Source organism: Dendrobates tinctorius, unplaced genomic scaffold (assembly GCF_039654945.1).
Source record: "Dendrobates tinctorius isolate UK_male_01 unplaced genomic scaffold, ASM3965494v1 ptg000003l, whole genome shotgun sequence".
Classification (NCBI taxonomy): domain Eukaryota; kingdom Metazoa; phylum Chordata; class Amphibia; order Anura; family Dendrobatidae; genus Dendrobates; species Dendrobates tinctorius.
The window spans coordinates 75,881,915-75,905,924 of record NW_027361671.1 but is presented as its reverse complement, the minus strand read 5'-3'; the positions used below and the strand labels follow the sequence as shown (position 1 = coordinate 75,905,924).

Here is a 24,010-nt window from a genome sequence, read left to right as displayed (position 1 = left end):
ACAGAAAAACAGTATACAATACCCCATCCTATGGTCTCTGACTGGGAAATGGCAAAGCATCTTTCAAGTCACATGACCTGAAAGGTCGTGCAGCTCCTCAGCTCCTGTAGCCTCCTCTCCTGCTCTTCACCGATCACATAGATCAGTGTCAGACAGGAGGAGAGAGGAGCTCTCTGGAAGGACATGGTGTCTGGGTACGCCTCCATCACAGGAAGCTGCCGACTGACAAAGACGTAAACAGTTTTTCTTGTTAAAAGAAAATGTGTCTTATAGTCTGAAAAATATAGTAATCAAGAAAAAAAACGAAACATTAACATCAATGTGAAAAAAAAAATCGAACAAAAATATTTTCATGAATTGTGATACAGATCAATATATTGTATTGAATTGCACTATGTGCAATTTCCGTTACATTGGATGTACCACAAGAAAGAAAAAAATGAGTTTCAGAACATATACACTGCTAAAAAAAAAAAATAAAGGGAACGCTTAAACAACAGAATATAACTCCAAGTAAATCAAACTTCTGTGAAATCAAACTGTCCACTTAGGAAGCAACACTGATTAACAATCAATTTCACATGCTGTTGTCCAAATGGAATAGACAACAGATGGAAATTGGCAATTATCAAGACACACTCAATAAAGGAGTAGTCTTGCAGGTGGGTACCACAGACCACATCTCAGTACCAATGCTTTCTGTCTGATGTTTTGGTCACTTTTGAATGTTGGTTGTGCTTTCACACTCGTGGTAGCATGAGACGGACTCTACAACCCACACAAGTGGCTCAGGTAGTGCGGCTCATCCAGGATGGCATATCAATGCGAGCTGTGGCAAGGTGGTTTGCTGTGTCTGTCAGCGTAGTGTCCAGAAGCTGGAAGCGCTACCAGGAGACAGGCCAGTACAACAGCAGACGTGGAGGGGGCCATAGGAGGGCAACAACCCAGCAGAAGGACTGCTTCCTCTGCCTTTGTGCAAGGAGGAACAGGAGGAGCACTGCCAGAGCCCTGCAAAATGACCTTCAGCAGGCCACAAATGTGCATGTGTCTGCACAAACGGCTAGAAACCGACACCATGAAGATGGTCTGAAGACCTGACGTCCACAGATGGGGGTTGTGCTCACAGTCTAACACCGTGCAGGACGCTTGGCATTTGCCACAGAACACCAGGATTGGCAAATTCTCCACTGGCGCCTGTGCTCTTCACAGATGAAAGCAGGTTCACACTGAGCACATGTGACAGTCGTGACAGAGTCTGGAGACGCCGTGAAGAGTGATTTGCTGCCTGCAACATCCTTCAGCATGACCGGTTTGGCAGTGGGTCAGTAATGGTGTGGGGTGGCATTTCTTTTGAGGGCCGCACAGCCCTCCATGTGCTCACCAGAGGTAGCCTGTCTGCCATTAGGTACCGAGATGAGATCCTCAGACCCCTTGTGAGACCATATGTTGGTGTGGTTGGCCCTGGGTTCCTCCTAATGCGGGACAATGCCGGACCTCATGTGGCTGGAGTGTCAGCAGTTCCTGCAAGATGAAGGCATTGAAGCCATGGACTGTCCTGCCTGTTCTCTAGACCTGAATCCGATTGAACACATCTGGGACATCATGTCTCGCTCCATCTACCAACATCACGTTGCATCACAGACTGTCCAGGAGTTGGCGGCTGCTTTAGTCCAGGTCTGGGAGGAGATCCCTCAGGAGACCATCCGCCACCTCATCAGGAGCATGCCCAGGCGTTGTACAGTAGGGAGGTCATATAGGCACGTGGAGGCCACACACAATACTGAGCATCTTTTAATTGTCATGAGGCATTTCCACTGAAGTTGGATCAGCCTGTAATTTGATTTTCCACTTTCATTTTGAGTATCATTCTAAATCCAGACCTCCATGGGATATTCATTTTGATTTACATTGATAATTGTTATGTTTTATTATTCTGAACACATTCCACTATGCAATGAATAAAAATTTGCAACTGGAATATTTCATTCAGAGATATCTAGGATGTGGTATTTTAGTGTTCCCTTTATTTTTTTGAGAAGCGTATATAATATCATTAAAGGTAACAGCACATTTTCAAGGGTAGCTAAACATTTTTTGGAGGCACACAACCTTAGTATTAAAAGTCTAAACTGTTACAGGATAGTCACCAGATCCAAAAGGGGAGGAGACTGGCATAAGAAACTTAACACGAGAGATAATCTAAGTTACTTATCGTTAACGGGATTTTACAGAGCACATGACAGCACCACCTGAGAGAGGGTATCTGCCCACCATTACAGAAAACCTACTAAATAAAAAGGCGGTACCTCTCCTCCGCCTCAGTTTGGTTTCAGAGCACAAGAGAACCTCCAGACAGTTAGTAGCATAACCATCACCAAATACATTTTTCTTAACACCCTTAATAGTGCACATCACAAGTAACAAAGTGGGGGAGGGAATATAAGGGTGCTGTCATGAGCTCTGCAAAATCCCGTTAACGGTAAATAACGTAGATTTTTCCCCTTCTCCCATGACAGCACCACCTGAGAGATTTATATAGATTAAAAGCACTCTAGGGAGGGATCCCCGCTTGTAAAACCTTCCTCCAGAAGCACAGGTCAACAGAGAAGGACAGTTTAAGATGATAGCGTCTATAGAAGGTAGAAGGGGAAGCCCATGTGGCCGCCTTACATATTTCTTCGATGGACACCTCCGCTCTCTCGGCCCATGAGGTTGCCATAGCCCTGGTGGAATGGGCTCTCAGATTTCCAAGAATCGGTTTACTGCTAGAGGTGTAGGCTAAGCTAATGGCGTCCCTTATCTATCTAGCTATAGTCCCCTTGTAACACTACACCCTTTCCTGTTTCCCTGGAATGATACAAACAAGGTCTCATCCTTTCTACATTGCCTAATTCTGACTAGGTACTGTTCCAGGGCCCTCCTGATGTCTTCTGTGTGAAGCCTGTGCTCTTCTGCAGTCTTTGGGTCACTGAAGGAGGGAAGAGCTACCTCCTGACTCCTATGAAATTTGGAGACCACCTTGGGGAGATACGCTGGATCAGATCTCAACACCACCCTTTCCTCTAACACCTGCATGAAGGGATGATTAATGGATAGGGCCTGCAAATCACTAACCCTAGGTGCCGATGTTAGGGCTACCAGAATCACTGTTTTCAGTGCCAGTATCTTATCTGGCACCTCCTGTACGGGTTCAAAGGTTAATTTTGTCAAGGCTTCCAAGACCAAGTTCAAATCCCAAGGAGGCATCTTTGGGGCTGGCACTGGTCTAGACCACTGGCATGCTTTAATGAATCTGACCACCCACCTATCTGCCGCCAGGTTATAGTTGCAAAGGGCTCCCAAGGCAGATACCTGCACCTTAAGGGTGCTGGTGGCCAGGCCCATCTCCATACCCCTCTGAAGAAATTCTAGGACATCTCTGATTGGGACCGTACAACCAACACGCTGCCCTGAGAAAGCAAAAATTTTTGCCCATATTCTACCATAAATCCTAGTTATTATGGGCTTTCTACTCTGCATCAGAGTAGCTACCAAGGCCTGAGAAAACCCCCTCTGTATTAGCAGCATCCTCTCAAAATCCAGGCCGTCAAATGAAGACCCGATTTCTGAGGATGTAACATTGGGCCTTGCCCAAGGAGACCTGGAACATTCGGGAGAACCCAGTGATCTGTCAAGGACATTATCCTCAGGCAAGAGTACCATGGTCTCTTGGGCCAGAAGGGAGCAATGAGGATGACACCTGCGAACGCCTCACGAATCTTCCTCAGCACTGTCGGAATCAACATTAATGGAGGAAATGCGTAGGCTAGTCGGAAATCCCAAGGAATCTGTAGTGCATCTACTGCATATGGCCTCTCTCTTGGGTCTAGGGAACAGAAGCTTCTTGTTTTCCTGTTCTTTCTGTTGGCCAACAGATCTATCTCTGGCTGCCCCCAAAGATTCACAATCTGCCGATAGATGGATCTAGCTCCCATTCCCCCCCATCTCAAAGTTGTCCGGCTGAGAAAGTCTGCTTCCTCGTTTTCCTTCCCTTTTATGTGTAGGGCTGATATCTGTAGCTGATGTTCCTCCATCACCTGTAGAATCTCCTGAGGTAGCTGCATTAGGGGCCGGGTTCCTCCATCACCTGTAGAATCTCCTGAGGTAGCTGCATTAGGGGCTGGGATCTTTTGCCCCCTTGGTGATTGATATAGGCTGCTGAAGTTTGATTGTCCGACAATATTCCAACATGGCCCCCTTCTAAACGGGGAAGGAACTCTATTACTGTGTTTTTTATTGCTAGAAGTTCTCTGTAATTTGCCGAGCAGTCTGCTTCTGATCAGATCCCTTGCATCAAACGGACTGACATGTGCCCACCATCCCTCTGCGCTTGCGTCCGTCGCTATCACATCTGATATTGGGAGGGACCATGGGACACCACGCGATAGATTCTCTGGATCTAGCCACGAGAATCTAGCCACCAGGTCATGGAGTTTACTGCTTCCTGGGAAAGCATAATCCTCCTCTCCAGACAGCCTCTTTTCTCCTCCTAGGATATGCTGCTGCAACACCTGGAATGACATAGTGCCCACTACACTGCTAGAATGCATGAAGTCATAGATCCTAGAAGAGACATGGCCTTCCTCAGGGTCATGATCAGGTTGGACAGGACTGCTGACACTAGGGCTATCATCTTGTCCTTCTCCTCTGGTAGGAGACAGACTTGTTTCTCCGAGTCTATAATAAGCCCCAAGAAGGATTGGACTTTCACGGGCTGCAGCCTAGACTTTTAATTCAAACAAGATTGGTTAAAAATTTAGCTGAGCACTGCATTCGTGTTCCGTCCTGCCGATCACTAAAAAAAACCTCAAAATATGGTACTACCAGTACATTCCTTTCCCGTAAGTGTGCTGTCACCTCAAAAATAATCTTGGTGAAGACTCTTGGGGCCATGGACAGACCAAAGGGTAGAGCCCTGTACTGAAAATGTCCGAGCTGTCCTCCCTACATAAACCACTACCCTTAGGAATTGCTGTCTTCCTGGTGGATAGTGACATATGCATCTTTTAGGTCTAACACACTCATAACAGCCTAGAAATAAGATCTTGATTTCTGTTTTTATGGACTCTATCTTGAGTGATCTGTAGACCAGGAATCGTTGAGACCTCTCAGATTGATGATAGGTCTTGTTTCTTAGTCAGAAACCAGGGAGAATAAAATCCTCTCCCCTGGTGCTGAATGGGCACCTCCACTAGCACCCTCTTTTGAAGCAAGAGCAGCACTTCTGCTTCCAGGGCCTGTCCCTTCCAGGACCTGGGGGATAAGATCCTGAAGCTGTGCCTGGGGATAACTGTGAACTCTAGTTGTAGTCCCGATTTCATTATATTGAGCACCCACGTATTGGTCAAGATCTTCTCCCAGGAAGTTCGGAAGAGGGACAGCCTTTGCCCCACCTGGGACGGCCTATCACCTGGAGGATTTTCGGTTCCTTGATGAGGAACCCCAAAACATGAAACCTTTGTTCTTTGGATTATCTCTTCAATCATCCTCTTCTTTGGGTGGTCTGCTCCTGCTGTATCTTCTCCTCCAAAAGGAACTCTTAAAATTGTGGATGTGATACAGTAGGGAACCCCTTCTTCTTGTCCGTTGCCTTATCAAGAATATCATCCAAAGCTTGCCCAAAAAGATATTTGCCTTCACCTGGAATAGAGCATAGCCTAGTTTTGGAATGAGCATCCCCAGGCCAGTTCTTGAGCCATAGAGCTCTACGAACAGCGTTGGAGATGTTTGCTCATCTTGCCGCTAACCTGAGTCCGCCGAGGCATTGGCCAGAAAGGAAGCTGCCCCATGCAACAGAGGAAGATCCGTCAAAATCTCCTCCCTCGAGGAATAGTCTTTTAGACGGTCTTTTAGCTGCTGTAGCTACACCATGAACGATCTCGCCGTGTAGGTTGCTGCTATTGTTGGTTTTAATGAACCCGCTGAAGACTCCCATGCTTGATTTAGGAAGGTAGTGATACAGACAAGGCGTGCACTCTGTGGATATGAGGTAGGTGCAAGCTGAACCTGGAACTTAGTCCAGACGGTCATCCAGTGAAGAGAAAACCACCATGGTTACTTACCGGTAGCCGGTTTTTCCGGAACCCATGACAGCACCACCTGAGAGAGGGATCCGCCCCGCCAGGACAGGAACCTACTGAGACATAAGGGGCGGCACCTCTCCCCCGCTTCAGTTGGGTTACAGAGCATTGAGAGGACTTCCCGGTTAGTTACATGTTTAATCCAACACCACAACACTCAAAACACCCTACTAATTGTGCACACCATACAGTGAAAAAAGGGGGGGAATGTACGGGTGCTGTCATGGGTTCCGGAAAAACCGGCTACCGGTAAGTAACCATGGTGGTTTTCCCTTCACCCATGACAGCACCACCTGAGAGATTTTTGGAGACTTCGAAACACCTTAGGGAGGGACCACCGCTTGCAGCACCCTTCTACCAAAGGTTAAGTCAGCAGAGGAGGATAGATTTAATCTATAGTGCTTAAAGAAGGTTGAAGGTGAGGCCCAGGTAGCGGCCTTACAAATTTGTTCGATTGATACCTCTGCCTTTTCAGCCCAGGAGGTCGCCACGGCTCTGGTGGAATGAGCCTTGATGCCGTCAGGAATCGGGATACCACTAGCTGAATAGGCTACACTAATGGCTTCCCTGATCCATCTAGCAATAGTCCCTTTTGAAACCCCATAGCCTTTCCTGGCACCCTGAAAAGCTACGAATAGGGACTGTGACCTCCTCCACTGGCTAGTGGCAGATATATATTCTACAAGAGCTCTTTTAACATCCAGACTATGGAATTTTTCCTCCCCCAGATTTTTTGGATTTTCGCAAAAGGATGGAAGAACAATTTCCTGACCCCGATGGAAATCTGACACTACCTTGGGCAGATAACTGGGGTCTGTTCTTAACACTACCCTATCCTGAAAGACTTGCGTATAAGGAGGATTTACTGAGAGAGCCTGTAAGTCGCTTATCCTGCGGGCTGATGTGAGGGCTACTAACAGGATCGTTTTTAGGGTCAAAAACTTTAGGGGTAGCTGATGTAATGGCTCATACGGTTCTTTTGTAAGGGCTTCTAACACCAGGTTTAAATCCCAGGGGGCTATTCTAGGTATTGGAATAGGCCTAGCTCTATGGCAGGATTTAATAAATCTGGCTATCCACCTATCTGATGCCAGTTTGCAATTGTAGAGCGCCCCTAGTGCCGACACCTGAACCTTAAGTGTGTTTACTGCTAACCCCATCTGCAACCCAGATTGTAAGAACTCTAGGATGTCACTAATCGGGGGTTCTTTCCCTAACGGCTTACCCAAGAACTGTAGGAACTTATCCCATGTTCTGCCGTAGATGTTAGTAGTCACCGGTTTCCTGCTTTTTAGCAGAGTGGCCACCAGCCCAGGGGAGAACCCCCTATCTATTAAAAGCGACCTTTCAAATTCCACGCCGTCAGATGGAATCCTTTGACCTGAGCGTGCAATATTGGACCCTGAACTAGTAGGTCCGGGATTTCTGGCAGAACCCAAGGATCGGAGAGGGACATCTTCCGTAGCAGAGCGAACCAGGGCCTTTTTGGCCAAAATGGAGCTATTAGAATCACCCTGGCTTGATAGTTTCTGATTTTTCTTACCACAGTCGGGATCAGAGCTACTGGGGGGAACGCGTAAGCCAGTCTGAAGTTCCACTGGATGTGCAATGAGTCCACTGCCCATGGGTTTTCTCTTGGGTTTAGAGAGCAGAACCTTTCTGTTTGCCTGTTGTGCTTGTTTGCAAAGAGGTCTATCACCGGTTCCTCCCAAAGCTGAATTAACTTTTGAAAAATGGATCGGTTTAGCGCCCATTCTCCTTGCCTCATTGTATTGCGACTCAGGAAATCTGCCTCTATGTTTTCTGCCCCTTTTATGTGTAGGGCTGTCACGGAGTGTAGGTGATCCTCTGCACTGCTCAGAATGTCTGTTGCTGCTTCCATTAAGGAGTGTGATCTTGTCCCTCCTTGGTGGTTGATGTATGCCACTGCTACCTTGTTGTCTGACATGATGCGTACATCTCGACCCTGGAGTAGCGGAATGAAGTGGTTTAGGGCCTTGCCCACTGCCCACAGTTCTCTCAGGTTGGAGGATGCCTTCCTTTCTTGAGGTGTCCAGGAACCCTGACCTATGAGGCCCCTTAGGTGTGCCCCCCACCCCGAGGAGCTTGCATCTGTTAAAATTATATCTGTCGCCTGTCTGTCCCATGGTATTCCTAAGGTCAGATTTGTCTCGTTCAACCACCAGTTGAGAGAGTCTCTGGTTTTTAAGGAAAGCTCCAGCTTTCCTTCCAAACGCCCTCTTAGCGATCTTTGTGCTCTTAGTATCTCCCCCTGGAGTTGCCGGGTGTGAAACTGAGCCCACCTGACCGCCGGAATACAGGATGTTAGGGTACCTAGCAGGGACATTGCTTTTCTTAATGTCATACATGGTTGGTTTCGGCCCGCCAAGGCCAGATTTTGAACCTTCTCTATCTTGGACTCTGGGAGCAGACACTCTTGCCTTTCTGAGTCCAGTATAAATCCCAGGAAGGTCTGTTTCTTTAGGGGTTGTAATTTTGATTTTTTGAAATTGACTATCCACCCTAACTCTTGCAAGGTGTTGATCACCTGAGTCAGCTGTGCTGTACAGTGGTCCTCTGAACTGCCCACTATAAGAAAATCGTCCAGGTATGGTATTATGACCGTATCGTGAATCCGGAGAAAGGCTGTCACTTCCGCTATGACCTTGGTGAAGACCCTCGGGGCTATGGATATGCCAAACGGAAGAGCCCTGAACTGAAAGTGCCTTAGTGTGCCCTGAATATAAAGCGCTACCCTCAGGTATTTCTGGTAATCTGGATGGATAGGGATGTGGTAATACGCATCCTTTAAATCGACTACGGCCATGAAGCAATCTTGATGTAGCAGCTTCACTGCCGTAGTTACTGATTCCATCTTGAAGGTCGGGTTCTTTATCCGCAGATTGAGGCGTCTGAGATTTATGATTGTCCTGAACGACTGATCCGGTTTTTTTATTAGGAAAAGGGGTGAATAAAACCCCTTTCCTTCCTGTAAGCGTGGCACCTCGGACAGTACCCGCTTGTCTATCAGGCTCAGGATTTCTGTTTCTAAGGCCAGTTGTTCTTCGGTCATCTTCCTGATAGGTGTGATGACGACCACGGATTTTGGCTGACGAATAAAGGGGATTTTCAGGCCTTCTTTTAGGATGCTCAGAATCCAGGTGTTGGAGGAGATCTTTTCCCAGGCCTGGAAAAAGAGTGCCAATCTCGCTCCTACTGGAATACTGGCGTCACTGTGGTGACTTTTTGGAGGTGGAGGTGCCTCCACCAAACATAAACCCTGATTCTTTCTTCTTTTTATCCTCCCATCTTCTTCTGTCAGCGGGAGGACGCCCTCTATTGAATCTCCCCCTCCGAAAGGGCTGTCTCCTCTGATCCATAGGGAATCTGGGGAAGCCTTTTTTCTTATCGCCTGCTTTCTCCAGAATATCGTCCAAGTTCTTGCCGAACAGGAATCGGCCATCGCAGGGGAGAGAGCACAATTTGGCCTTGGACTGAAGGTCACCCGGACAGCCCTTAAGCCATAACGCGCGTCTAGCAGCATTTGATAGTGACGCTGCTCTGGCTGTCAATCGCATAGAGTCCGCCGAGGTATCTGCCAGAAAAGCCGCTGCCCCGTGCAAGAGATACATGTCTGATAAGATCTTCTCTCTTGGGACCCTTGACGCCAGCTTCTCTTCTAACTGCTGCAGCCAGATCATGAGGGAGCGTGCCGTGCAGGTGCCCGCTATCGCCGGCTTAAGACCTCCTGCTGTCGCTTCCCATGCGTGCCTCAAATATGAGTCCGCTTTTTTGTCTAGCGGGTCTCTAAGAACCCCTGCGTCTTCCAAGGGCAGGGCCGACCTTTTGGAAGACCTGGACACCGCTGCATCTATTTTTGGGACTTTGTCCCATATTTCCGTATCCTTGTATTCAAAGGGGTATCGTCTCTTAGAGGCGGATGGAAGGGCCCCCGATTTTTCAGGCTTTTTCCACTCCTTCTCAATAAGCGCCTGGATTTTCGCGTTTACTGGAAAGGTTTGTTTTTCCTCTCCTGAAGCCCCCCAAACATGACGTCCTCTAGGGTTTTAGCCGCCCTTTCTTCCTGTAGGCCCATTGTGGTTCTAATGGCCTTTAGGAGGGCATCTGTATCTTCTACAGGGAAACATGGCTTTCCCCCTGTGTCACTATCTGAGGAGTCTGAGGAGGATGATTTTTCCGCCTGAGATGATACTGATGCGGAATCTGAGGGGGAACTAGGGAAATCCTTCCTGCTTTTTTTCCCTTTTTTCAATAAGGACTTAATTGAGCCTTCCATTTCTGACCTGAGGGCAGATATTAGATTGGCTGCAAAACTAGGCGCTTCCTCCGACATAGTCCGCTGAATGCACGAAGCACAGAGATCTTTTTGCCAGTCTCTTGCTAGGGGAGATTTACATATAGCACAATCCCTATTGTTCTTCTTGCTTCCTGCTTTTCTGGGCCTTTCCTACAGGGTGAAGCATACAATAGAAAAACCCCCTATTAATATACTGCTGACATTCACGAAGATCACTCACCACCCGTAATCAAGGGTACCGGATTTGGAGGCTGCGTCGGAGCACCTGACCCGCGCTCTTTGGACCTTGAGGAGTGCCCCGACCTGCGGCTGGGGCGACTGCTGCTTGAATGGCTTCCATGCTTTCTGCCAGAGGGCTGTGAGGGAGGCAGGGACGCTGAACGTTCCTGCTCGGACTCCATCTTGCACCGCCGATCTACAGCTGTCTTTCCCCTTTTAAATTGCATGCCTCCGCCTGGTGAGCGTCTTCCTCCCCTCCCCCCTGCGACCGCCAGCCCAGCGCTTCAGAAAGCCGGCCGGCGTCGCACCCGGCGCCATTACACCGTCGCCCTCTGCTGACATCAGCCGGCGCACCCAGCATTCCAAGCGCCGCTGACGTCAGCGGCCGGAAGACGCCAGCGTCTCTCCCCTACCACGGGGATCGAGATGCGGCGTGCGCGAGGGGAGGGCGGCGCGGTGGGGGCTTCCCGGAGCCACCGGGATCCCATCCACGCCCGCACGAACCCGGAGCCCCAGGGACTGCGATTCCAGGACCCGACGGCCGGCGCTACAGGTAAGCTACCTGTTCTTCCCGCGCCGGGACGGGCCTGGGTCTTTATCTTTCTCTTCGCCCATGACAGGCACCGCCACAGTGGGATTCCTTCCAGGACAGGAACCCAACTGAAGCGGGGGAGAGGTGCCGCCCCTTATGTCTCAGTAGGTTCCTGTCCTGGCGGGGCGGATCCCTCTCTCAGGTGGTGCTGTCATGGGTGAAGGGAAAACAAATTTTTTATTGAAGACACCACAGGGGAATAGTGCGTTAACACACCCCTGTGGTGTCGTCAATAAAAAATTTTTTGCATTGAAAATCAAAATTTCCCAGAGTGCAGCCGTTTTCTCTTCACTGTTTTAGGAAGGTCTCGGCTTTTCTGTCTAAAGGATCTTTTAGAGTCCCCAGATCTTGAAAGGGAAAGGTAGATTTCTTAACGAATTTAGCCACCACGCCATCAATCTTTGGGGTATTTTCCCATTTGCCTACCTCCTCCTCTTCAAAAGGGTATCTCCTTTTCGAAGAAGTCTGTAGTGGCCCTTTCCTTTCTGGTTTCTTCCATTCCTTATTGATGAGCATTTTGATGTTCTCATTAACCGGAAAAGAACGTCTCTTCCTCTGACCTAAGCCCCCAAACAATGTCCTGAACTGACTTTTTTGACTTAGGATCTGAGATGCCCATAGTCGACCTTATGGCTCTAACCAGCTTGTCAGTATCCTCTGCTGGAAAGCATGGGCTACCCCCTGTATTCTCATCGGAGGAGGAAGAGGAGGATGACTCCAGGTCTGAGCTTTCCCCAAGCTGTACTGATCCCTCAGACTCTGAATACAGTAGTTCTGGCACCCCCTTCCTTGTTTCCTCCCCCCCATCAAGTCCTTTAAGGACTCTTGGACCTCCAATCTGATGATAGATTTAAGATCCATAGCAAACCCAGGAGTCTCCTCAGATCGTCTGCTGTATGCCCTCCGGTCAGAGTCTCTTATGATAAGCGCTAGGTAGATCTCCCTTGCACAGGGCACATACCCTATTATTTTGTTAGGAAGTGCGATTCAAGGGGTCTTCCCTATCAAGGAAACAGAAAAGGGAGGAGTTGTTTTAGTATAACGTACATTCACGTAGATCACTCACCATCCTGCTGATCAATCTACGGTACCAGAGACGGAGGCTGAGCCGGTTCTGAAGAACACGTCTCCCTGGCAGTGGGCTTGTGACCTGCCTTGCTTCTGAGGCTGGTCCTGCTGTCTGTACGACTGCTATTGCGCCCTTTATGCTGCTGATGGTGCTGGGGGGGGCTCCTGCGATATTTGCAGTAGGGAAGATGGTGATATTGGTGGCGGCTGCTGCAGTGGCAGACCCCTTTAAATACTGCGTGGCCCTGCCTCCTCCATTTTGAATCCGGCGCACTGTGTGTGCAGGGGATTCCCATGCCCTGCGCACGTGCAGCCAGGATGGCCATTGACGTCTCCGGCGCACTTCCCTTGTGGGACGCGCCGGATCCCCTCCTGCGTCCCACGTACGCAGCCCCGGATGTGATGTCCCCGGCACACTACGTCAGGACACGTTGGTCCTCTTCCTGTGTCCCGAGCAGCCTGCTTTCTGGCATGCTCGGCCTCACGCCATGCCAATTCATCCAGCGTCCCCAGCCATGCACCGCCCGGAAGCACATTCCGGCGCACATCGCTGGGACGCACCCAATCCTCAGCGCGCGCAGACCTGGGACCCGTGTAGGCAGGGGACATTTGCCCAAGAGGTCTCTTGCTGCACGGTTGCGCCAACCTCCTGGTCGGCGTTACCTCACCCACGGACAGCATCCTGAACTACCAGACACCCTCCTAGGCAAGTCTACCACTTGTAGGAAGATTAAAACACTACAACTCTCAAAATTAAAGGGATGGTCTGAAACAAATATTGATTTTCATCCTAATGTCTATATTTAATATAATAGTTTTTCTAATATGGTTTCATAAAAAGAAGTCTCTACCCTTCCTTTTCTAATCCACGTGCTTTATTTTATTTTTTACCTATTTCTGTTTTAATGACAATTAGTTTGAGAATAACCAGTGCATGTTGGGATACTCGTGTGATACATGATACAACGTGGGGTCTGGCACGCGTCTCCCTGCAGCAGAAGTATCACTGCAGCTAAAGTATCGAGAAGCTGCAGTTATTTCAACGGCTGAGAATTTACATCCTTCTCTCTTCACACAGGTACAATGTCTGCTTGCTGTCATCTGATGCTTACCATCCTGCAACATTCCCTTTAATCGTACAATGTCTGCTTGCCGTCATTGATGCTTACCATCCTGCAACATTCCCTTGAATGGTACATAACAGTGCCTGATAAATGTTTGCTAAAGTCATTTGTTGCAGTGTACTCAATACTTACTGCTGTATATCCATGTTGGGGTCAGTAGAGATGTTATCTGGTGCAAGGTGTTACCGCATATGGATGTAGCCAGGCCCTGTGCCTTTGATCATCTAACCTCCCCATGGTGTGCTAGCCAATTGCTAATTTATCCCAAACCAGTTCCCATAATCCCTCTCACCTGATCCTCTACTCAGTCCTATATATTTAGTAGCATCCTAAGGGGTGCACGCATGTGGGGTCTGGCACACGTCTCCCTGCAGCAAAAGTATCACTGCAGCTAAAGTATCGAGAAGCTGCAGTTATTTCAACGGCAGTTAGTCACGACATGAGTCAGGACCCTACACTGCGAATCTGTATCTTTTGGGTATGTCTGCTGAGTAAGAACTTCCTATTACTTGGATCTAGCTAGCTTTCTATTAATCCTCTTACTCCTTCACCTTGTTTACATATGCCCTCACAGTGTTTGCTCCATTATTCATCACTCTCCTTCGCTATCCCCAAACCCTAGCAACCTCTAACCAAATAATCATCTCCCCTTCCCTCCTACCTCCCCACCTGACCTCCTCTGCTGACCTGCTCCTCAACCTCAAATCTGTCCTAATTAAACATAAAACAAGCTGCCCACTCTCCTTCTCCCACCTGTTCTCCCTTTCTCTGCTTCTCATTGCTGGCGCAAAATCCAAATCCTAGACCCCCACAGCTCATACCTCCCATTACCATCCCTTCATACCGCTCCCTATATAACAAGAACCAATGCCCTTGACGCCCAACCCCCTGCTCCCTCTCTCTGAAATGCCTGCTCCATCTGCAATAAGCTTCATGTGATTTATGACCTTTTTCTCTCTCGCAATCTTGCCTTGCTTGGCCTCACAGAAACATGGCTGACACCGCTTCCCCTGCTGCGCTGTGTTACGGCGGCCTCCATATCACCCACACTCCTCGCCCTGGCAACAGACACGGTGGAGGAGTGGGTCTTCTCCTTTCTTCCAACTGCACCTTTAACCCAATCCCACCTCTTCCCTCCCATATCCTCCCCTCTTTTGAAGTCCACTCTGTCCGCATCTACTCTCCCTCCAACCTCCAAGTGGCCGTCATACACCGACCTCCGGGCCCGGCCACTCCCTTCATTGACCAATTCTCTAACTGGCTTCTTCACTTTCTTTCCACTGACATCCCAACTATCATCATGGGTGACTTCAACATCCCCACTGATAACCCTTAGTCAGCATCCTCCAAACTCCTGTCTCTTACTTCATCCTTTGGACTTGCTCAGTGCTCCTCCTCAGCCACCCACACAGATGGACATAATTAGACCTGGTCTTCACCCGCCTTTGCTCTCTAACTTCACCTCTTCTCTCCCTCTATCCGACCACCATCTACTTACTTTCTCATCCCTGTCCCCCTCTCCTGTCACCCATGTCCAGCAACATGCACACCCCCGCAGAAACCTCGCACACCTCGACACCCACACGCTCTCTGACTATTCTACCACTGGCATCCATATACTCACTCCACGACACAGACAGTGCCACTGCTTTCTACAATGCCACTCTCGCATCAGCTATTGACGCGGTTGCCCCTCTCGTTTATGGCAGAGTGCGACATATCAACAGACAACCCTGGCACAATAACACCACTAAAAAGCTCCGGCAAGTATCCAGGATTGCAGAGCGTCGTTGGAAGAAAATAAATAAAGACGACTTCACTGCATTCAAACAGGCAACAATCGCTTTCAAATCTTCCCTCACCTCTGCTAAACAGGCCTACTTCACAACCCTCGTATCTTCCCTATTCTACAATCCCAAACAGCTATTCAAAATTTTTAACTCCCTCCTCCGCCCAGCACTGCCCCCTCCAACCTCCCTCATCTCTGAGGACTTTGCCACACACTTCAAAAATAAGATCGACCAAACAAGGCAAGTCTTCATTGTTCAACCACCACAACCCTTTTGTATACCAGACCAAATGCCCAAACCCCATAACCTCCCTAACTAACATCACTGAAGGGGAGCTTAATTGTCTCCTCTCCAAATCGCACCTCACAACCTGTGCACTCGACCTCATCCCATCCCACCTCCTCCCCAACCTCACTACCACTCTTACCTCTTCCCTAACCCACCTCTTCAACCTATCACTAACTTCTGGTACCTTCCCTTCTGCTTTCAAACATGCCACAATCACACCTATCCTTAAAAAGCCAACCCTTGACCCAACCGCTATGTCCAGCTATCGCCCAATATCGCAGCTCCCATTCGCTTCCAAACTCCTGGAGCAGAACGTCCACGCTGAATTTTCCTCCCAACTCTCATCTAACTTGATGTTGGACAATCTATAATCTGGTTTCCGCCCCCATCACTCCACTGAAAAAGCCCTGACCAAAACTTACTAACAACCTACTTACAGCCAAAGCTAACAGATACTACTCTATACTCCTCCTCCTAGACCTGTCTTCTGCTTTCCACACAGTTGACCACTGCCTCCTACTATAGATTCTCTCCTCCGTTGGCATCAAAGACCTCACCCTATCCTGGATCTCCTCATACCTTTCCAACCGCACATTCAGCGTCTCCCACACTACCTCCTCATCCCACCCTCTCTCTCTGTTGGAGTCCCCCAAGGCTCTGTTCTAGGACCCGTACTCTTCTCAATCTATACACCTGGCCTGGGGCAACTCAAAGTCCCATGGATTCCAGTACCACCTTTATGCTGATGACACTCAGATCTACCTCTCTGGCCCAGACGTCACCTCTCTGCTGTCCAGAATCCCGGAGTGTCTATTAGCCATATCCTCCTCCTCCTCTTGCTTCCTCAAACTCAATGTGGACAAATCTGAACTCATCATCTTTACCCCACCTTACAGATCTTCCTTACCTGACCTATCACAATTAACGACATCACGCTTTCCCCCGTACCAGAAGTCCGCTGCCTCGGAGTAACCCTTGACTCTGCCCTGTCCTTCAAACCACACATCCAAGCTCTGCCTCCTGTCACCTCCAGCTCAAAAATATTTCCAGAATCCGTCCTTTCCTCAACCCACTAAAATGCTTGTGCATGCCCCTCATCATCTCCCGCCTAAACTACTGCAACATCCTTTTCTGTGGCCTCCCTGCTAACACCCTCGGACCTCTCCAGCCCATCCTTAACTCTGCTGCCTGACTAATTCATCTCTCTCCTCGCTACTCCTCTGCAAATCTCTTCATTGTCTCCTATTCCCTCAGTGTATCCAGTTCAGATTACTAATACTGACCTACAAAGCCATCCATAACCTGTCTCCTCCATATATCTCAGAACTAATCTCCCGACATCTTCCCTCACGTAATCTCCGGGTCCTCCCAAGACCTCCTTTTCTCCTCCACACTTATTCACTCCTCACCCAACCGCCTCCAAGATTTCTCCCGAATATCCCCCATCCTCTGGAATTCTTTGCCCCAAGACATTCAACTATCAACCACATTTGGATCCTTCAGACGGAACCTGAAAACCCACCTCTTCAGGAAAGCTTACAGCCTGCAATGAACCCACTGCCTCCTCACCACTACCAGTGCTACTGCCTCAACCAACACCGGAGCTGCCGCAACCCCCCATGCTACTGTCTCCTTCCCCCACCATCCTGTAGAATGTAAGCCGTGTGTATCAGAATGTCATTGTTAGTTTGTTTAATGTAAGTGATATCTGTAATTTTTAAGTAATCCTTTCCCCATGTACAGCACCATGGAGTCAATGGTGCTATATAAATAATACTACTACTCAAACAAGACAGACAGTGACAGTGCGTTCCCTAGCCGGCTCCAATGAGAAGTGAAGAGGCAGCAATAGAACAAACTGTTAGTGCACACTGTAAAGAGATCACCTGGCAAGCAGAGACTAGTCCCGCCCCCGAAACAGACATCACTTTTATGGGCAGGGCTGATATCTGCAAGCCATTTTCTCTCCTTACAATGCGCACTGACAGTGCATTCTGTTGCTAGTTCATCACTTCTAAGACCCGGTGAAGGAGCACACTGTCACAGTGCACCGCGAATAATATTGTAAGGTTGCTCGTAATGAGCATACTTCAGAATTGACTACCAACGCATGCTCAGTACAGTACTGACTAACCTAACTCCTGAAACGGAGGTCACTGATGACTTCATTTCAGCATGAGGACAGAGGCTGTGGCAGTGAAAAACATGACCAGTTGATAACTTATGTACCCCCTTGTGTATAACAGATTTTGAAGATTAATATTGTCATTTTTACTGTACGATGAATGCCGTAACAACTAAATTCATAACTCAATGGTATGTATGAGTTTCAACCCAGCTACAATTATTTTTTCTGTTCTTCAGTACATGAGGAAAAGCAATAACTAATTATAAATTGTATGGCTTCCACAACCATTATATTCATAGCATGTACCTTCACTTGATCAGATGTAATACTTGGCGTGCTTTTCAGGAGATTTAGATAAACACCGCCAGGAGTCCTCCTTCTGGTTCCATTCTGCAAGTCAAACAATTGAATTTAGAAGGATATGTCGACACACAAGTTGGCGTGCTGTTTGTCCATGCGGCAGATATGGAAATCTATATCAGAAAGATGTGACAAATGGCATGCTCTTTTGCCTGCATCAAGTTGCCACTTTCTAATAGTGATGGCTTCAGGAAGCCAACATGTTATATCTCAGCTATGGTGAAAGTTAGGACTAGAACTTTTTTTCAACTAAGTAAAAGCTTGCATTCAGAAAATAAACTTTGTTTTTTGCTTAGGTGAATACTACGTTTACCTCATGTATATAAAATGGACCTTAAGAATTACTTACACAGAGCTGTACATCAATGTTTTATTATGTCTACTCAGGGGGGGGGGATATGGAACGCTCACTGCTATAAAGATGTACTAGAAAATCATCAAAGAATTTTGTAAGCAAGAACATGATGGGTTTAGCTGGAGAGTATCTAAGCCTCTAAAGCTGGAATTCCAACAGATTTATGATGAAACTATGCAGAAAAATCGAAAAATCAAACATGCTGTTGGGTATTACAAAAGTATTAGTAGAGGAGAGCTCAGAGTGTGATGTCCTAAGTTTAGGGTAGAAATTGGGTATGTAACCAGTAACAGATTCAACAATGCTCGTTGGTATACTAAGAAATGTGAAATCCATTTTGACATTTTCCTACAATAAATGGAAATAAATGTAATGCACAAAAAACACTAGACTTGAAAGGCCCCGAGAACATCAAGGTATTAGCTGAAATTAAAATACTTACCATCACAAAAAGTCCACCATTTTGTTCCACATCTGCCGTTTCCATAAGTAGCTCTATCGCCTTTTTTGTGCCAATAGTTTTAACAACTCGCTCAATCAGATCTTTCTTTGGCTCTTGGAGTCTACACAAGATTGAGAAACAAAACATATCAAAATGGTCCTATTTAGCCCCGTCAAAAATATAGGATTGCTAGGTGCTTAGACATCTAAAAAAACAAACAGATTACCCAACTTTTAGAAATGAATTTAGCCGTCCCTTTATATTGGATTTTATTCCATGGCTACGATATAATTCAACAAAAGAAGTGTTCTGCCCAAATCCATACAAGTTTACAATAAAAAGTCTACAATCTAGTAGAACAGCAAAGTAAGACAACACAAAGGTCTCCAGACATAATGATCGGTCTACAGGACACTGCTTACTTGGAAAATAGCTCTAAGTGGAGACAAGAAACAGAAGTAGTTAAAGTCTAAAGCAGACAGAGGCAACTTCATCTCACCCAGGGCAGTATCCTCCTACATACACAGAACCTAGCAGTTTGTCAGAGGAAAAAATCCAGCAAAGGGTGAGATCCATAAAAACTTGGGTTTTATTGAAAAAAAATCTACAATTCCATAAAAACCGGTATGAGCAATGAATAAGGACTATGTTTGAAACGTGTTTGCTGTGGTTCATTACAGGATTTTATGGATTTGTAGATTTTTTTTTAATAAAACTTCAAGTTTTTATGGATCGCCTCCCATTGCTAGATTTTTTTCTTATTCTGCTAAAGTCTACTTCCAGATTAGAAAGTGTCAAAAGACTACTGCATGCTGGATGGTAGAGCTCGGGCAGCACAATGGCTCATTAGTTAGCATTGTTTCTTTGCAGCACTGGGGTCCCGGGTTCAAATCCCACCAAGGACAACATCTGCAAGGAATCTGCATGTTCTCCCTGTGTTTACATGGGTTTACTCTCACACTACTCCAAAGACATACTGATAGGGAACATAGACTGTGAGTCCCAAAGAGGACAGTGATGATAGTGTATGTTAAAGTGCTGTGGAATTAATGGCGCTATAAGCAAAATAATAGTAAGCATAAAAAAAAAAATAACAGTTACCAAGGGGAACAATTCCACACTTGGTGAGAGTTAGTATTCAATATAATAGGACATGTGCTCAATACTCAATCTTCTTAAAAAGATCGCCGAGTATGGAATCTTACAGCCAATGCTCCATGGGAGTAAGTATGCAAATTAGTCCTTTGCATTACAAGAGACTATTTTGCAGAGTATCAATCTAGGAGAGGTATAATTCCTTTAAATCAAAGTTTGGCCATTTAATGAGACATGATCAAGGATACATGCCAAGCCAGATTACTTTTGTGATGTAGTGTACTGCCAATTGTAACAGAAGCAATGGCAGGTCAAGTGCATACACAGGAATCGCCTAAAATCTACAGCACAATCTGCACGTGTTCTGCGAGTGCTCTGCCCTGTGCATAGCAATGGGTATATTTTTGTTGCCAATCTGGAATTAATCCACAACAGAATATAACATGCCTCCTACCGTACATTCACATGCATTATTTTTCATTCTGGATTTTAAATGTGAAATCTGTACCCCCCCCAAAAAAAAAAACAAAACTAAATGACTGAAAATCAGCCATTTGTGCACACTGCCTTAAAACCTCTTGACCCAAGATGAGAACACATAATATAACACAATGCATGACTAGTTGTGTTGAGCGCAAGTGCTCGGGTATGCATTGGGTATCGCGGGTGCTCGAGTCCCTGTGCCCGCATGTTTCGCAGCCACTAAAAATGCGCAGATTGCCCGTGTTTTTCAGGCAATCCCCGCATGTTATGCAGCAGTATAAAACTGCACAACATGCGGGTACTCAAAAATGACACTTGGACACCCACGATACCCTATGCATACCAAGCACCCTAGGCAAAATCAAGTCATGAGCACTTGCGCTCATCACTAATGGCTAGCATTAGACCACTCATTTTGTCACAGTTTAAATAACTGTCTCCCATTTGGAGACTACAGGAAATGTGCACAATATGGATTCCCCAGTTTTGCAGACATTTTTATAAAGGATTTAGGATAAATTTTGAGGAAATCCTGAGATCTGACCTGTATGCGATTTCATCGGCAACCTTGTCTTGAGGATCTGTCTCCGTTATCTCATATCGACCCTTGTAGTTCATTTCTAACTTTTCACCTAATCTCTCCTTCACAGGTCGCTTCCTCTTTAAGTGTCCATTTTCTTCTTTTGCTACATGATCCCTATCTTCATTCATATACTCTTCCAATTCTTTGTCCAAGCTCAACTTTTCCTCTTCACTTGACTTTGCCATAATCTTTTTGGCGAGGACATAATTGTAAGTCTCTGACTGCCTGCTCATATCTATTAAGCCATCCATGTCCATGATACCAAGTTCATTTGCCACGGCCTCTTGGGTTTGTTCTTGGAGCACTGCCCCCCAGATGTTATTCTTTGACTGCTTGTTTTGACCAGAAAACATAAACTGTGTCGGTCTGGGGATAATACGAGGAGGGTTGGAAGTCTTCTGGCGCTTACGTTTCCATGGAGAACCATCATCCTCATCAGAGTCACTCGCGCTATCATCACTAGAATCAACGTTTTTGATATTCCTATAAGGGATACTGGTTGGAAGGGACGTGTTACTCCTGTAACCTTTATCATCGCTGCCAACATTGAATTTCTGTGAAAATAGATAAAAATAATTATGCTAGAAGTGTTGCTGTGCATACAGTACCTAATTTATGATTTAGCTCAAAATTTGAGTTAAATGCTTTATCAAAATCCTTAGCCTCCCCTGATTTCCCCACACCTTTCCATTTTGAGCTGTGATGCTCAATTGCAGAGATAGTCACATTTATTGCTTTTGGAGCACAGTATGTGAAATCTCTGCTTTCAGACCAACTAGGCATTTCTTTACAGTTTTCTCTGAGGTTATTCACTTATCTCTCCCTCCCAGACACTGCCAATCACAACTCAACAGCGTTTGGGAGGGAAGGCTGAAAGCACACAACCACAGAGAAGACTGAAGCAACGCTCAGTGGGGCTGCAAAGCAGAGATTTCACATAGTGTGCTGCAGAATAAAAGTGAATCTCTAATGGCGTGACCGTGTAAAATGGAAAAGAAAAAAGTTGCAGAAACAGGGAAGCTGAGAGAGTTTTACAAGGTATCTACAGTATCTCATTTTTTCCTGAACAAGTGATATGTTCTCTTGGAAGTTTAGGATAACAAGGGCAGCACCAGTTTAGCAGATTTGACTTTAAAGGACCCTATTCATCATTGCCTTTGTGCCTTTTTTGTATCCAAATTCATTGTCCTATTTGGGCCTTTTTTCAAGTCTATTTTACGAGGGCATTCATTAAAGATTTCCCCTGACCCACTTCTATTTATCACAGGATGCTGAAACTGCACATCTGTAAGGATATAAGCCTCTATAGGTTACGTGCTAATTTGCAACTCAGAACTGATAACGGTCTTGATTTTACATGTGCTGAAGTGGTGTGAATGTTTAATAATGGACCCAGTGGAATACAGAGCAGTCATCCAAGTTCCTTTACTTGAAATGCAGCACATCAAAGGAAACGTTTGATGAGATGTAAGAGGTTTATGGTGATGACTCCCCATCATATAATGTAGAAAAAAAACTGGCATCATCAATTCAAATGTGGTCAGACTTCGGTATAAACAGCTCCAATTCCAGGGCGACCCCACTCTGCTATTGATTAACACCATCCAGCAAGTGGAGGTTGCCATTTTGGAAAAATTGCTGCATAAACAATCACCAGCTAGTCCAAAATATCAAAATCAGTGTGGAGCCCGTGGAAAAAATCATCCAAGACCATCTTCACATGCATAAGGTATCCGCTTGCTAGGTTTCCCAGCTGCTCACACCTTTCCAGAACTCGTAATGACCTGGAGAATCATAACAGCAGGTCAGTTTTAGCATTTGGTGAACATGGCAAAAAAAAAAAAAGTTATGGAATTGCACTTTTTTTTCCACCGCACTTGGATTTTTTTTTCCATTTTTGAGTACACGATATGGTAAAACCAATGATGTCGTTCAAAATTGCAACTTGTCCCACAAATAACAAGCCCTCACATGGCTATATTGACGGAAAAATAAAAAAAAAGTTTGGGTCTGGGAAGAAGGTGGACGAAAAACAAATGCAAAAACGAAAAAGGGCTCCGTCATGAAGGGGTTAAAGGATGGGGAAAAAAAAGGTGCCAAGACCAAGTGCACCATTTTGATTAATCTGAACAATAATTGCCAGAGAGCCCCACAAGACAAAGAACAAAAAGTGACTGCAATATTTTGCAAATGAGGAATCGGGCCCATTGTGTCAGTTATACAACAGATGAAATTCGTATACTAGCTTCAGCCTGTCAGGAAAACAAGAACCGCAACAAACCCTGTGACTAGTAAGTCCAGGTTCATACTGCGTTAATGCAGTCAATTCAACGCATGGCATTAATGGACTGCGTTAACGCTATAGCATAACGCGATCGCATTATGCTATACCGCTAGTGCAGATGCTTCATCTGCGCTAGCAGCGACGGATCCTCGTACCGCATCAGAGGGTCTGTCACAGAATGACGGCACATCGCTAGCGCATGCCGATTATGGCATGCGTTAGTGATGCGCTCGTTAGTGGAAGTGAATGGCAGCGTTAACGGATTGCGTTACATCGCGTTATGCCGCGGTGTAACGCAATACGTTAAATGGACTGCAATAACATACTATGAACCAAGCCTTAATGGGGTGTTCAGAAGGATGTCAAGGTCTGATGTATGGTGGACACGGCGTGATAGCTTCCACATACAATCTCTAGCTGTCAAGCTATCGGGAAACTACTCCCAATAAGTCTTGGGGTATTGAGGGCATGGGTATCCACTGGTAAACAGTCACTGAGCAGAAAAAATGCTATTTCTCAAGTTGGGTCTGGTGTGGAGTTTCCTCCATATTACACTGCTGTGAGGAGCAGCACAATGCATGAAGGAGCCGAGAGCATACAACTCGTTACCACACTGTATACAGCTGTATCATTCTGTATACTTACATACAGTGTACACAGACCTGATATAAATATATACACACAAGACACTTTGTGGACATGTGCTGTATGTGCAGTAAGGCATGGGGCTGGATATATGTATACATACACACATATATACAC

At 46.4% G+C, this 24,010-nt stretch overlaps 1 protein-coding gene across 1 annotated transcript in view; it reads right to left on the bottom strand.

Annotated features, from left to right (window-relative positions):
* The window catches only part of PHAX (phosphorylated adaptor for RNA export), a 46,562-nt gene that overhangs the window by 4,450 nt on the left and 18,102 nt on the right, over positions 1-24,010 (bottom strand). Inside the window, exons 2-4 of the mRNA XM_073557241.1 lie at positions 20,926-21,518; positions 18,804-18,924; positions 17,953-18,036 (exon numbers count right to left, since the gene is read on the bottom strand). Of these exons, the coding sequence (XP_073413342.1) occupies positions 17,953-18,036; positions 18,804-18,924; positions 20,926-21,518 (798 nt within the window). The remainder of the gene's footprint in view (positions 1-17,952; positions 18,037-18,803; positions 18,925-20,925; positions 21,519-24,010) is intronic.